At 43.4% G+C, this 13,659-nt stretch overlaps 1 protein-coding gene across 1 annotated transcript; it reads left to right on the top strand.

Annotated features, from left to right (window-relative positions):
* The first annotated feature begins 9,604 nt into the window (after positions 1-9,604).
* Positions 9,605-12,371, top strand: LOC116575722 (T-cell surface glycoprotein CD1a-like). The gene is made up of 5 exons (XM_032317142.1): positions 9,605-9,665; positions 10,264-10,530; positions 11,202-11,480; positions 11,680-11,958; positions 12,277-12,371. The coding sequence occupies exons 1-5, from the start codon at positions 9,605-9,607 to the stop codon at positions 12,369-12,371; spliced, it is 981 nt and encodes a 326-aa protein (XP_032173033.1).
* Positions 12,372-13,659: the final 1,288 nt, after the last annotated feature.

Raw genomic sequence — 13,659 nt, 5'->3', positions numbered from 1 at the left:
GTTCTCTCTTTTCCTGGATGATAAAGTACAGGGTATAAAGATGGAAACAACTACCATCCATTTTTCAGTAACAGAGAGGCAAGCCTGAAGATGAAATCGGCATGCAAGGAGGTAGAGAAATTTTATATGTGCAATTCGCTAAGAGCATAGATCCAAAGTGTTCTTGCCACAAGAAAGATAGAGCAAAGCAAAACAAAACAAAGAAAAGAAAATGTAGAGGGTCAGGGAGGAGGAACTAATTTGGCAGAGTAGTAGGAAGACCCCAAGCTTGCCTCAACACTAGAACACAGTTAGGTAAATATCAAATCATTCCGAATACCCAAGATATTAATAGAAAAAAACTGCACAACTACAGAGAGACAAGAGGCCACATGATGGAAAGTAGGAGGTGGGGAGTCATGCTTTTGGGGAGATACAATTATGGGTTCTGTGGAGGGGACAGAGGCCTTGTCTCATACAGAGGAGGCAGAGAGACTGAGAGAGAGTGGGGAGAACCCAGGGTATCACACAAAGAAAACACTTCCCCATAGCCATTGACTGGGAAAAGAAGAGGGGTTGATTTCTTTGTGAAATTTACAATCAGTGGGACTTAAAGACTAGAGTTCTGGAGGTCCAAACAATGGCCAATGTGGAATCCAGTGGGCACTGCTGTGCTTTTGTGGAGAGGGAGGGCAGAAATCTGGGGACAGACATGACCTGAGGATCCCCTGGGACACATGGGATAAAGTGGGTCTCCTCCTATTTGGGTTCATCTGGAAGAGGTGGCAGCACCTCTCTGGGGACAAAAAAGCTGGCAGGCACCATTACCCTGCCACACACCAGAGCACTAACACTGGGACACTTGCTGCATGTGGCTAACCTAGACACTGGTTATTTGCTGCACTTTACTACAAACTCCATGCCCCTGTGCTTCAGTGTGATTGCCCTTCTGGGACAAACCTGCACCAGTCCCAGTGTGGTGAGACCCTCCCCACACAACCAGCATGGGCATCTGACATGCCAGGTTCCTAATGTTTGGAGGTTTAAAACTCAGCAAGTCCACCTGGGATAGAGAAGAGGGGCACTATGTTATTTGGTGGCCAGAAGGTCAGGGCACAGACAGGGTGAAGGCAGGGATCTGAGGGACACCTGGAGCACACAATGGGAGATTGTTTGCTCTTCTGGGAGGGCTTCCCTGAGAGCAGAAGCAAGGAATCCCTTCTCTATGCACAAGAGAGGGAGCTGATGACATTTCCCTCCCCTACCAATCAGTATTTTTAAAAAAGCCTGGAATAAACAAACCTAAAATCTGTATGGAACTAGAAAAGACTCAGCATAGCCAAAGTAATTTTGAAAAAGAAAAGCAAAGCTTGAGACATCATGATTCTGGAATTCAAGCTATATTACAAAGCTCTAGTCATCAAGACAGCATGGTACTGGGTAAAGAAACAGACACATAAAACAGTGAAACAGAATAGAGAGCCCAGAAATGGACCTATAAGCCTACGGTCAACTAATCTTTGAGAAAGCAGGAAAGAATATCCAATGGAAAAAAGAATATCTCTTCAACAGATGGTGTTGGGAAAACTGGACAGCAACATGCAAAAGAGTGAAATTGTACCAGTTTTTTACACGATATTCAAAATTAAATTCAAAACGGATGAAAGACCTAAATTTGAGACAGGAAACCATGAAAAGCCTAGAGGAAGACACAGGTGCAACCTCTTTAATATGGGTTGTCGAAATTTCTTACTAGATAGGTCTCCTGAGGAAAGGGAAAGAATAGAAAAATAAACTATTGGGACTTCATCAAGGTAAACACCTTCTGCACAGCAAAATCAACAACCAACAAAACTAAAAGGCAACCTACAGAATGGAAGAAGATATTTGAAAAATGACATATCTGATAAAGGTTTATTATCCAAAATCTATAAAAAAACTTATCAAAATCAACACTTATAAAACTAATAATCTAGTTAGGAAATGAACAGAAGCTTCTGAACAATAAAGGAAACAGTCAACAAAACAAAGAGGCAAGCCACGGAATGGGAGAAGATATTTGAAAATGACAGTACAGACAAAGGGCTGATATCCTAGATCTGTAAAGAACTCAAGCTCAACACACAGAAAACAGATCATCATGTGATATCTGGGTGGCTCAGTTGGTTAAGCGGCTGCCTTCAGCTCAGGTCATGATCCCAGCGTCCTGGGATCGAGTCCCACATTGGGCTCCTTGCTCGGCACAGAGCCTGCTTCTCCCTCTGCCTCTGCCTGCCACTCTGTCTGCCCATGCTCACTCCCTCTCTCTCCCTCTCTCTCTGACAAATAAATAAATAAAATCTTAAAAAAAAAAAACAGATAATCATGTCAAAAAAATGGGCAGAAGACATGACAAGACAATTCTCCAGAGAAGACATACAAATGGCTAACATGCACATGGCAAATGTTCATCATCACTAGCCATCAGGGAGATTCAAGTCAAAACCACATTGAGATACCACCTTACACCAGTTAGAATGGTCAAAATTAACAAGACAGGAAATGACATGTGTTGGAGAAGGGGGAACCCTCTTACACTGTTGGTGGTAATGCAAATTGATGCAGCCACATTGTTTTCATTGGAAAACAATGTGGAGATTTCTCAAGAAATTAAAAATAGAGCTTCCCTATTACCCTGCAATGGCACTATTAGGTATTTACCCCAAAGATACAGATGTAGTGAAAAGAAGGGTCATCTGTACCCCAATGTTCATAGCAGCAATGGCCACAGTCACCAAACTGTGGAAAGAACCAAGATGATCTTCAACGGACGAATGGATAAGGAAGATGTGGTCCATATACACTATGGAGTGTGATGCCTTCATCAGAAAGGATGAATACCCAACTTTTGTATCAACATGGATGAGACTGGAAGAGATTATGCTGAGTGAAATAAGTCTGGCAGAGAAAGTTAATTATCATATGGTTTCATTTATTTGTGGAACATAAAGGAATAACATGGAGGACATGGGGAGATGAATGCGAGAAGAGAGATGGGGGAAATTGGAGAGGCAGATGAACCATTGGAGACTGTAGACTCTGAGAAACAAACTGAGGGTTTTGGAGGGGAGCGGGGCAGAAGGTTGGGTGAGCCTGGTGGTGGGTTTCATGGAGGGCATGGATTGCATGGAGCACTGGGTGTGGTGCATAAACAATGAATTTTGGAACACTGAAAAGAAATAAAAAAAAAAAAAAAGAAAAAAGAAATGAGCAGAAAGCTTTTTTAAAAATTTAACTTAATTTAATTTAATTTTTTTTATTAAATGGAGTGGCCTTTCCTCTTGATCTGGGCGTTTGTACTGAAGACAGGAAACATTACATAATAACATGAGATGATGTTTCCACAGGACTTGGGGCTCAAATTTGATTTAGTTTTTAAGAATGCAGCCCAAGGTTGCATCTGCAGGAATAGAGGGTGTTTATGACATAGTTGAAAAGACCAGCTGCCAATTCCCAAAGGGCCTTCATGCCAAAGGGAAAGGAGCCCCAGTTCCTGACTCCTGGTTGTGATTTCAGTCAGGACATCCCACTGACCTCAGAAAAAACCTGACTGTATAAGAAGTGACTGACTCAACTGCAGAGTTCCCTCAAGAATAGCGTCATGGCAAATAGCAATGGCTATTCCTGGTGGGACGTCCCCTGCCACAGGGAGAGCCCGACATCAGTTGGCCGAATAGGATCAGAAAACCATGGGAGAGGACTCACCACTCAGATATGTAAGAATGTATTTTGCTACAGAAAGGAGAGTTATTTTCTTCTCTCAGGGCATGCCTCAAAGGGACAGAGATAGTTGGGGGACTCCTCCAGGAATAAAGGTGCTGTCAGGTGTCATTTCCCTCCTTCTCCCCTGAGTGTAAGCACACAGACATCTGTGGAAACCCATGTAGAGCCAACACTCACTAACTCCTTTGCTATCAGCATGCTACACAGCCATGTTTCCCTGCAGGCATACTCCCTCAGGCCAGACTTTATGCTGCAGTTCCCTTCCCACAGTATACCTGTGTAAACCTTGTTGACACTGTACATGCTGCCTCAGTACACTTCTGTGGATTTGGCTCCTCCCACCCAGATAGTACGCATCTCAGTGGGTGCAGACCACTATGACAACAAACCTGTGGAAACTTTGCTAACGCCATACCACCCCCCCCCCCCACGCTCTTCTGAGGTTCTTCCCACTCCAGTAGGATCTCAGCAGGAGCCCATCAAAGTGGCATCACAAGCCTGGTATGTTCAAGCATTCCTGATAGGGAACACTCTTCTGCAAGATGAATCTTGTCCTGGGGAAAGATAAAGGTAACTACACAGTACATTCTTACTGAGGCTAGAAGTGGGCTGGGGTGGGGGTCTGATGCAGGGCCCTTTCACCAGGGAAACTTCCCAGGGGACAACACAGAGAATGGGCCTTGCAGATCAGCGCAACTTCATCTCTGAGAAACATTTAATATGACATAACTTAAAGACAAGGAGGCTGCTGAATGGCCCACTAAGGACAGAGGCACCATACCCTAACTGCACATGCAAGGACAGCCATTACAGATTACTGGACTAAAGGAAAGAGTGGATCAGCCCCCACAGCAGATATGCAACATACATAGGGGATAACCCTGAAGTGTCAGGCTCTGGCGAACTGGGGACACTGCACTGCAGAATATTACAGAACTTCTTCATAAGGACACGACTTTCAAGAGCAGGAGATATAGCTAACTTCCCTAACATTCAGAAAGAGAACACAGACTTAAACAAAATGAAGACACAGAGGAATATGTCCCAAAGGAAAGAATAGGAAAAAATTACAGCCTGAGAGATAATGAAAAGGAGGTATAATATGGCTGATAGAGAATTTAAAGTAAATGTCATAAGTTACTCTCTAGACTTGAGAAAAGAGTAGAGGACTCCAGTGAGATCCTCAACAATGAGATAGAAATGATAAAGAACCAATCAGTGTTGAAGAACTAAATAACTGAAATTAAAAATACACTAGGTGGAATGAGTAGGAAAACAGAGGAAAAAGAGGAACAGATGAGTGGCCTGTAAGACAGGGTATGGGAAGCAATCCAGTTTAAGAGGAGAGGAGGGAAAAATATACAAAAGAAAATTAGACTTAGGGAATTCAGCAACATCTTCAAGCATAAAAATATCTGTAGCATACGTCTCAGAATGAGAGGAGAGAAAAAGGTGCAAACAATTGATTTGAAGAAATAATAGCTGAAAACTACCCCCAACAGTTGAAGGAAACAGAAATCAAGATTCAGGACACACAGATTTTGCCCCCAGCAAAATCAATGCAAGGAGGTCCACAGCACAATACATATCAGTTAAAATGGCAAAAAGTAGAGATGAGTATCTGTTTTTTGGGTGTTGAATTTGAGGAGTTCTTGGATATCAGCCCTTTGTCTGTAGTGTCATTTGGGAATATCTTCTCTCATTCAGTGGGTTGCCTCTTTGTTTTGTTGACTGTTCCCTTTGCTGTGCAGAAGGAATGAATACCCAATCTTTGTATCAACATGGACAGGACTAGAGGAGATTATGCTGAGTAAAATAAGTCAAGCAGAGGAAGTCAATTATCATGTGGTTTCGCTTACTTGTGGAGCATAAGGAATAACATGGAGGACATTAGGAGAAGGAAAGGGAAAGTGAATTGGGATAAATCGGAGGGGGAGAGGGACCATGAAAGACTGTGGACTCTGAGAAACAAACTGAGGGCTTTAGAAGGGAGGAGGGAGGAGGCATGTATGAGCCTGGTGGTGGGTATTAAGGAGGGCACGTATAGAATGGAGCACTGGGTGTGGTGCATCAACAATGGATCTTGGAACACTGAAAAAATTTTAAAAAATTTAAAAAAATAGTGATGAAGGAAATTTTTAAAACCAGTAAAAAAAAAAAAAAAAAAAGAATAAAATTACATGCAAAGGAAGCCCATAAAACTATCAGCTGATTTTTCAGCAGAAAGTTCGCAAACCAGAAGAATGATGGCATGATAAATTCAAGTACTAAAAGGAAAAACCCTAGCAAAGAATATTCTATCCAGCAAGGCTATCATTTAGAATAGCAGGAGAGATAAAGAGTCTCCCAGATAAACTAATGTGAAAGGAATTCTTGAACAATAACCCAGCACTATGAGATATGTTAAATGGAACTCTTAGTGGAAAGGAAAAGAAAGGAAAGACCAAAGAAAAGGAAGCAGAATAGCAGTAAAAATAAGAATATCTATAAAAATCAGTCAAGGAATCACAAAATAAAAGGATGCAAAATATGACATGATGTTTCAGAAACTTGGGGGTGGGGAGGAATGAGAATGATTTCAAACTCCATGACTTAACTTAATTTTGACTGCTATAGACAGAAAGAACAAATGTGGGAGAGGATGTGGAGAAAGGTAAAATCTCTTACACCGTTGGTGGGAATGCAAATTTGGAAAACAGTGAGGAGGTTACTCAAAAAATAAAAAAAAAAAAAAGAGATATCTTATGACCTGGCAATTGTATTACTGGGTATTGACCCCAAAGATACAGATGTAGTGAAGAGAAGGGCCATATCCACCCTAATGTTCATAGCAACAATGTCCACAATAGCCAAACTGTGGAAAGAGCTAAGATGCCCTTCAACAGATGAGTGGATAAAGAAGACGGGGTCCGTATATACAATGGAATATTACTCAGCCATCAGAAAGGATGAACAGGGATGGAATGAAAGAAGATTATGCTGAGTGAAGTAAGTCAAGCAGAGAAAGTCAATTATCATATGGTTTCACTTACTTGTGGAGCATAAGGAATAACATGGAGGGCATTAGGAGAAGGAAAGGAAAAGTGAAAGGGGAAGAAAATCAGAAGGGGAGAGGAAGCATGAGAAATTGTGGACTCTGGGAAACAAACTGAGGGTTTTAGAAGGGAGGGAAGTGGGGGGAATAGGTAAGCCTGATGGTGAGTATTAAGGAGGGCACATACTGCATTTAGCACCGGATGTTATACATAGACAATGAATCTTGGAACACCACGTCAAAAACTAATGAAGTCCTGTATGGTGACTAACAAAACATAATGAAAATAATAAAAAGGCAAAAACAAAAACAAAAAATCATGTTGGGAAAATTAGACAGCTACATGCAAAAGAAAAAAAAAACTGGACTACTTTCTCACATTATAAAAAAAAAAAAACAACTCAAAGTGGATTAAGGACTTAAATTTGAGTCCTGAAATCATAAAATTCCTAGGAGGGAGTAGAGGCAGTAAGGTGTTGACATCAGCCATAGCAACATCTTTCCTGATATGTCTCCTCAGCAAGGGAAACAAAAGAAAAGAAAGAAAAAGAAAACAAAAGAAAAACAAACAAACAAACAAACAGAAAAAAACTGTTGGGATTACATCAAAATAAAAACCTTCTGCAAAGCAAAGGAAATAATCAACAAAACTAAAAGACAATCAACTGAATGTAAGTAGATATTTGTTAATGGTATATGTGGTGAATGGTTAGCATGCAAAATATATAAGGAACACGTACAACTCAACAACTAAGAAAGGACATAATCCAATTAAAAAATGGGCAGAAGACATGAATAGACATTTCTCTAAAAAAGACGTTCAGAGGTCCAACACACAGTTGAAAAGATTCTCAACATAGCTCATCAATAGGAAAATTAAATCAAAACCACAATGAGATATCACCTCACAACTATCACATTGGTTAATTTACAAAAAAGAAAAAAAAAACCCACAAGAAATGAATATTATGGAAGAGGTCAAGAAAAAAGAACACATGCACACTGTTGGTAGGAATGTAAATTGGCCAGCCACTGTGGAAAAAACTATATGGAGGTTCTTCAAAGAACTAAAAACAGAATTACTATATGATCCAATAATTTACTACTGGATTTTTTTGGGGGGGGTATTATTAGGTATTTACCCAAGGAATGTGAAAACACTAAAATGAAGAGAAAAGTTGTGGTATGTACACACAATGGAATATTACGAAGACATAAAAATAACTCCCCATTTGCGACAACCTGAACAGAGCCCGAGAGCATGATGGTCAGTGATATAAGTCAGTGAGACAGAGACAAATACCATATGGTCTCATTCATATGTGGAATTTATGAAGCAAAACAAAAGAACAAAGGAAAAAGCGACAGAGGAAAAAATACACTCTTAGTCACAGGGAACACCACACTGCTGGTTCCCAGAGCGGAGGTGGGTGGAGGACGGAGGAAATAGGTGAAGGGGATTAGTATTATACTACATTCACGAGCACTGATGATGTAGAGAATTGCTCAATCACTGTACGGTACACCAAAACTAATATAACATGTTAACTACAGTGGAATTAAAAAAAAATACAAAGAAAGACTAACTCAGCATACCAAAATATGTATTTCTGGTTGATGTGTTTTTCTTCCCAAGTAAACTAAAAGCTCCTTGCATAAGGTGACTGCACTGTGAACACTGTATTTTCATGAGTGCAGCACCGTGCTTGGATCCAGGTAGGGGCTAAGTGACTGTTTGGTGAGCGAATATATGTTAATTCAAGTCAGACTGAGGGGGTTATTCTCAGATGTTTCAGTGTCTTGTGGTCTCTGTGATGGCTCCTGGTTCGTTCCTTAAGAATAATGGTAAACTGGTGGTTGCTGGTACCGTTATGCAGACAGTCATGGGGGAATCTGGACAGGAGACTAGAGCAACTGCTAAAAAAGAAACCCATGGGCCCAAAATGGTGTCTAGGACTAGGCTAAGTCCTAAACATTGCTTTATCTCTAACCTAGCTGCAGTTTTCACTCCCTCTCCCCCTCGAAATGTTCACAGTCAGTTAGGAATTCTCTGGTCTGCAGCAGTGAGGTGCTCCTCGACACGGGCCCGCTCCATCCCCCAAGGAGGGGACATCATCTGCAAGGTAAGACTCCCTGCTCTCCCAATTAAGGAAGATGACCTTCCATGAAATATGACTTTTTTTTTTCTTTTGCTAACAGTATCCTTCCTATAAAAATCCCCCATTTTTACCACTTCTTGGAGCATCCCTCTTCTTATTAGGACACTGTCCCATTCTTGAATCACTTAATAAAACCAGGTAGATATTCAAATATATCAGTTGACTTTGTTTTTTTAACACAAACAGTGAGAAGTCAGAGATGTGAATGAGCTGGGGTGGCAGTGAGATAGAGAAGAAAATAAATTGGGGGGGTGGGTCACAAGGCCAGTAGGGATAGAGGGACAGCAGGGAACAGGGCTGAGTGTTGGGAGCCATGTGTTTTCATGGGCTACTGTCTGGATGAGAAGAAAGGGCACGAGAGTGGGGGGTGACTTCTCCATGCTGCACAGGGCTGGTTCTGAAGCCACTGAATTAGGGGAGGGGCAGCAGGATGGAAGCTGGTGACAGGGAGAAGCTGGAAGCCAGAGAGGCGGGTCAGACCAGGAGGGGAACTGAGCGTCTGTGTAGCTGTCCAGGGTTGAGGGAGGAGCACATTAGCATGTCGCAGAGACGCAGGGAAGGCTGGTGTGTAGAGAAGGAAGTCAGAAGAGCAGGGCTGTGTGGGGGGGAAGATTTGTTAGAAGGACCATCAAAGACTGACTTTGTAAGAGACAGAACATCTGCAAGTACAATGCTGTTCCTGCAACTTGTGCTGCTGGTGGTTCTCCTCCCAGGTGGTGACAGTGAAGATGGTGAGAAACCTGGCCCTGCCCCGTGGGTGCACATGTGTGTGTGTGTGTGTATAGGTGCCTGTGTGCATCTCTGTGTGTGCAAGTCTGTGTATATCATGTGTGTACATGTGCTTGTCTATATGTATGTGTCTGTTTTAATATGTGTATGAGTTTGTACATGTGTATGTGTGTGTCTGTTTTTGTGTACTTGTGTACATATGTATGTGTATATTTGCTTGTTAGAGTGTAAGTTTCTGTTAGTTTGTAGGATTGTGTGTGCACGTTTGTGCTCATGTGAACTGGTGCTCTTGTGATGTGTGTGTACAAGTGTGTATTTATGTCTCTCTGTATGTGCATTAGTGATGTGTGGGTTCCCCTTCACACACCTGGGGAGGGACAGTGCCAGCCTGGTTCCTACCTGAGCTTCCCCGACTGCAAGGCTCTGTGCTCCTTCCGAAGGATCCTTATGAAGCTCAGGGTTCTGGGGCAGCACATGTCTCCTGAGACAGCTATGGCTTCTCTGTCCTCCAGATTTTGGTTCCCAACCCTGACACTTTCTTCTCCATTCTATCTCCTTCCCAATGCCCTCCTCTTTCAGTCTATCTGTTCTCATCCACAGACTTGCGGTTGCCAATCTCTATCCGAATGATCCTGACTTCATCCTTTTACAACCACTCCTGGACACAAAATCAAGGCTCAGCTTGGCTGGATGAACTGCAGACCCATGGTTGCAACAGCAAAACCGGGGCTTTCATTTTCCTGTATCCTTGGTCCAAGGGCAACTTCAGCAACAAGGAGCTCAAGGAACAGGAAAGGTCCTTGCGGATATTCTTCACTGGATTTCCTCCAATATTTCATAACCATGTCAGCCAATGGCAGCTTGAATGTGAGTTCAAGTTCCTATGGGCAGGTGGGATGAAAGTGGCAAGGGTAGGTAACCTTGAGTTCCTTCCTCCTCTAGGAAAGAAATTCCACTGGTTTCCAAAACTCACATCTCCCCATCATAAAACTGAACTGCACTAACTTGTGCCGAGGTAGAAGTTAGACCCTGATTCTTGAAATGCTTCACATCCTCTGCTACTTCCCACTCCTCTCAGTGGCCACAGGCTGTGCTCTCCTGTTTCCCGCTAGGGTCTCACATGATCACCCCTTTCCTGGCCTCCAGCCAGGTACCTCTGCTCCCTTACTCTGTGACTGACTCCTTGAACTGTACTTTTCTCCCCATTCAATTCCAGCAGCGACATCTTTCCATGGGTTCCCTGTACCCAATGCTCTCCCTTCACCCGAGAGTGATTTTACACCAGCTCTTCCACTGAGCCCTTCCTTATTCTCTGCCCACAACCTTCATGTCTTTCCTCCAACATTTATTCCCCCCTCAATCATTCACCTCTTCCTCTGTCTGCAGTGACCACTACTTCCCCTTTGTCTAAGCCTCCCCTCCAGCCAAAGTCTACTCATTCCCTCCAATCTCCCTCTGCTTCTACCAGCCTTGGCTTCCACTAATCTCATTTCATCTTTCACTCCCCCTGTCCTGTAACTCGCAATTTCTCTTCCCAGATCCCTTTCAGGTACAGGTAGTCAAAGGCTGTGAGCTGAACTTTGGGAAAGCATTAGAGTGCTACCTGAGGATTGCTTATCAAGGATTGGATCTTGTGAACTTCCAGAACATGACATGGCAGCCATCTCCAGAGGGAGGAAGTAGGGCTCAAGAGATCTGCAAACTATTCAATCAGCACCATGTGCTTAATAAAATAGCACACATTCACATCAACGACATCCTCCCTCGTTTCTTCTTGGGACTTCTTGATGCAGGGAAAGCATATCTCCAGCGACAAGGTCAGTCCTTTCCCTCCCCCCATAAGTCTTTATTCTGCAATCATGTATTTGCAATGTTTCCTTTAAATTCAGGATAAGATGGAGATGTGGAGGAGAGGGGATGGTGGTGACAGATTTCTAGAGGTAGGAAGATGTGTCAGTCTAAACTGATATGAAGCTTTACACTCTCAGTCTGTGATTATCTGTCCTGTGTCTGCAGTGAGACCAGAGGCCTGGCTGTCCACTGGCCCCAGTCCCGGTCCTGGCCGTCTCCTGCTGGTGTGCTGCGTCTCTGGGTTCTACCCAAAGCCTGTGTGGGTGATGTGGATGCGTGGTGAGCAGGAGCAGCAGGGCACCCAGCGAGGCGACGTTCTGCCCCATGCTGATGGGACGTGGTATCTTCAGGTGTCCTTGGATGTGAAATCCAGGGAGGTGGCTGGTCTGTACTGCCGGGTGAGACACAGCAGTCTAGGAGGCCAGGACACGGTCCTGTACTGGGGTGAGAAAGAGCTGGACCTGGCTGCAAAAGGGTGTGGGGATATTAGGGGAGAGCAGGCGAGTCAGATGAAAAATGGGATTCTAGGGACTCCAGACCACAAGGACTAAAATATCCACTAACCCAAGAAATGGAATAGTTGAGGGTGAGTGTCCTTAGATGTAGGAGAATGTAGCAGGTTGGCAAAGGTCCATCTCTCAGGAGGAAAAGGAGAAGAGAGGAGGGAGGGACAGTGGGTGAGGCTGAGGGTGGCTGGAGCAGAGGACCAGGGAGGTGCAGTTCAACCAGGGAAGTGACACCTTCTGTGCACCAAACCCACAGAGCAGCCCCACTCCATGGGCTGGGTCTTCCTGGCAGTGACAGCATCCCTGGTACTTCTGGCGGGTCTGGCCTTGTGGCTCTGGAAGCGCTGGTAAGTCTCTGGAGCCACCTTCCTGCTCTTTCCCATGTGTGTCCCCACCTTTCAGTTTGTCCTCAGCCCTCCTGCTCCCAGTGACCTTCCTCCCTGTAGTCCTCATGTCCACTGGCTACAGAGTGATTTCTCCTCTGTTTCTCCCAGGAAAACAGTGCAGTGTCACCCCTTGGAGTGAGATCCCCACAGCCAAGGCTCCAGTACTTACCTAAACCCAGCTCAGCGGTGATGTCCTTGTAACTGTCTGTGTGCAACTTTGTCTTTCATTTTTGCTTAATGATCAATTGACAATATAAACTAAGTATAGTTTAGCATTTTTTGTTGTCCTTTTTAAAAATTTTATTTTATTTTTTCAGTGTTCCAAGATTCCTTGTTCATGCACCACACCCAGTGCTCCATGCAATACGTGCCCTCCTTAATACCCACCGCCAGGTTCACTCAACTCCCTACCCCTTTCCCCTCCAAAACCCTCAGTTTGTGATCTGGAACCTAAATTTCAAATTTATCTCTAAATGGAATGAAGTTCCAACACCTGCATGGGTGAACAAGCATGAGATGTCACTTCCTCGAGACAGCCCTCCCTGATTCACAAGTAGAAGTCGTCTCTGCCTGTTGAGAACTTCCACTACCTTTCCCTCAACTTTCATAAAACTTATGTCTCATTTCCCACCTCTTGTCACCCCCAGTTAAGTCCCTTTTCTCTTCTAATTCTTGGGATTCTTGAGAACAAAGTTCATGTCTTTTTAATATTTGTATCCTTGGATAGGTGTCTCACCTGCAGGAAATGTGTCTTCAATAAAAATCTGTGTTACATTTATGCAACATCTATAGGTTTTTCATCTTTTACTTCCTGACATGTTTGTAGTAGTTAAGATGTTTGGTGTTTTTCTGTTAAAAGTCTTGTTACCTGGCCAAGGGAACTGACAATCCTCTGGATCTTTTCTGATGTCCCTGAGCTCCTGAGGAGAAACACAGTTTTGCCTGTGACCATTCCAGTTATTTACCTGCAGAAACCCACTGGAGTGGACCTGTAGCCTGATATTTGGGGCAGATGGTAGAGGAATGAATGCTCTCTCCGGTCCTGGGTTATAGGGTATGGGGTATAAAGCCTGAAAACAAAAACAACCCATTTTTTAGCACCAGAGAAGCAAGCCTGAGAATGAACCCTGCATGCAAGAAGGCCAAGAAATTGTGTACATGAAATTTGCCAGGAGGATACATCTGAAGCGTTCTCACCACCAGAAAGATAAAGAAAAGGACAGAAAAAGAAACAAGATGGTCCAGATGGGGGA

The sequence above is a fragment of the Mustela erminea genome, chromosome 17 (genome assembly GCF_009829155.1).
Source record: "Mustela erminea isolate mMusErm1 chromosome 17, mMusErm1.Pri, whole genome shotgun sequence".
Classification (NCBI taxonomy): Eukaryota; Metazoa; Chordata; class Mammalia; order Carnivora; family Mustelidae; genus Mustela; species Mustela erminea.
Note: the sequence above shows the minus strand (reverse complement) of the source record. Positions and strands in the feature narration are given on the sequence as shown.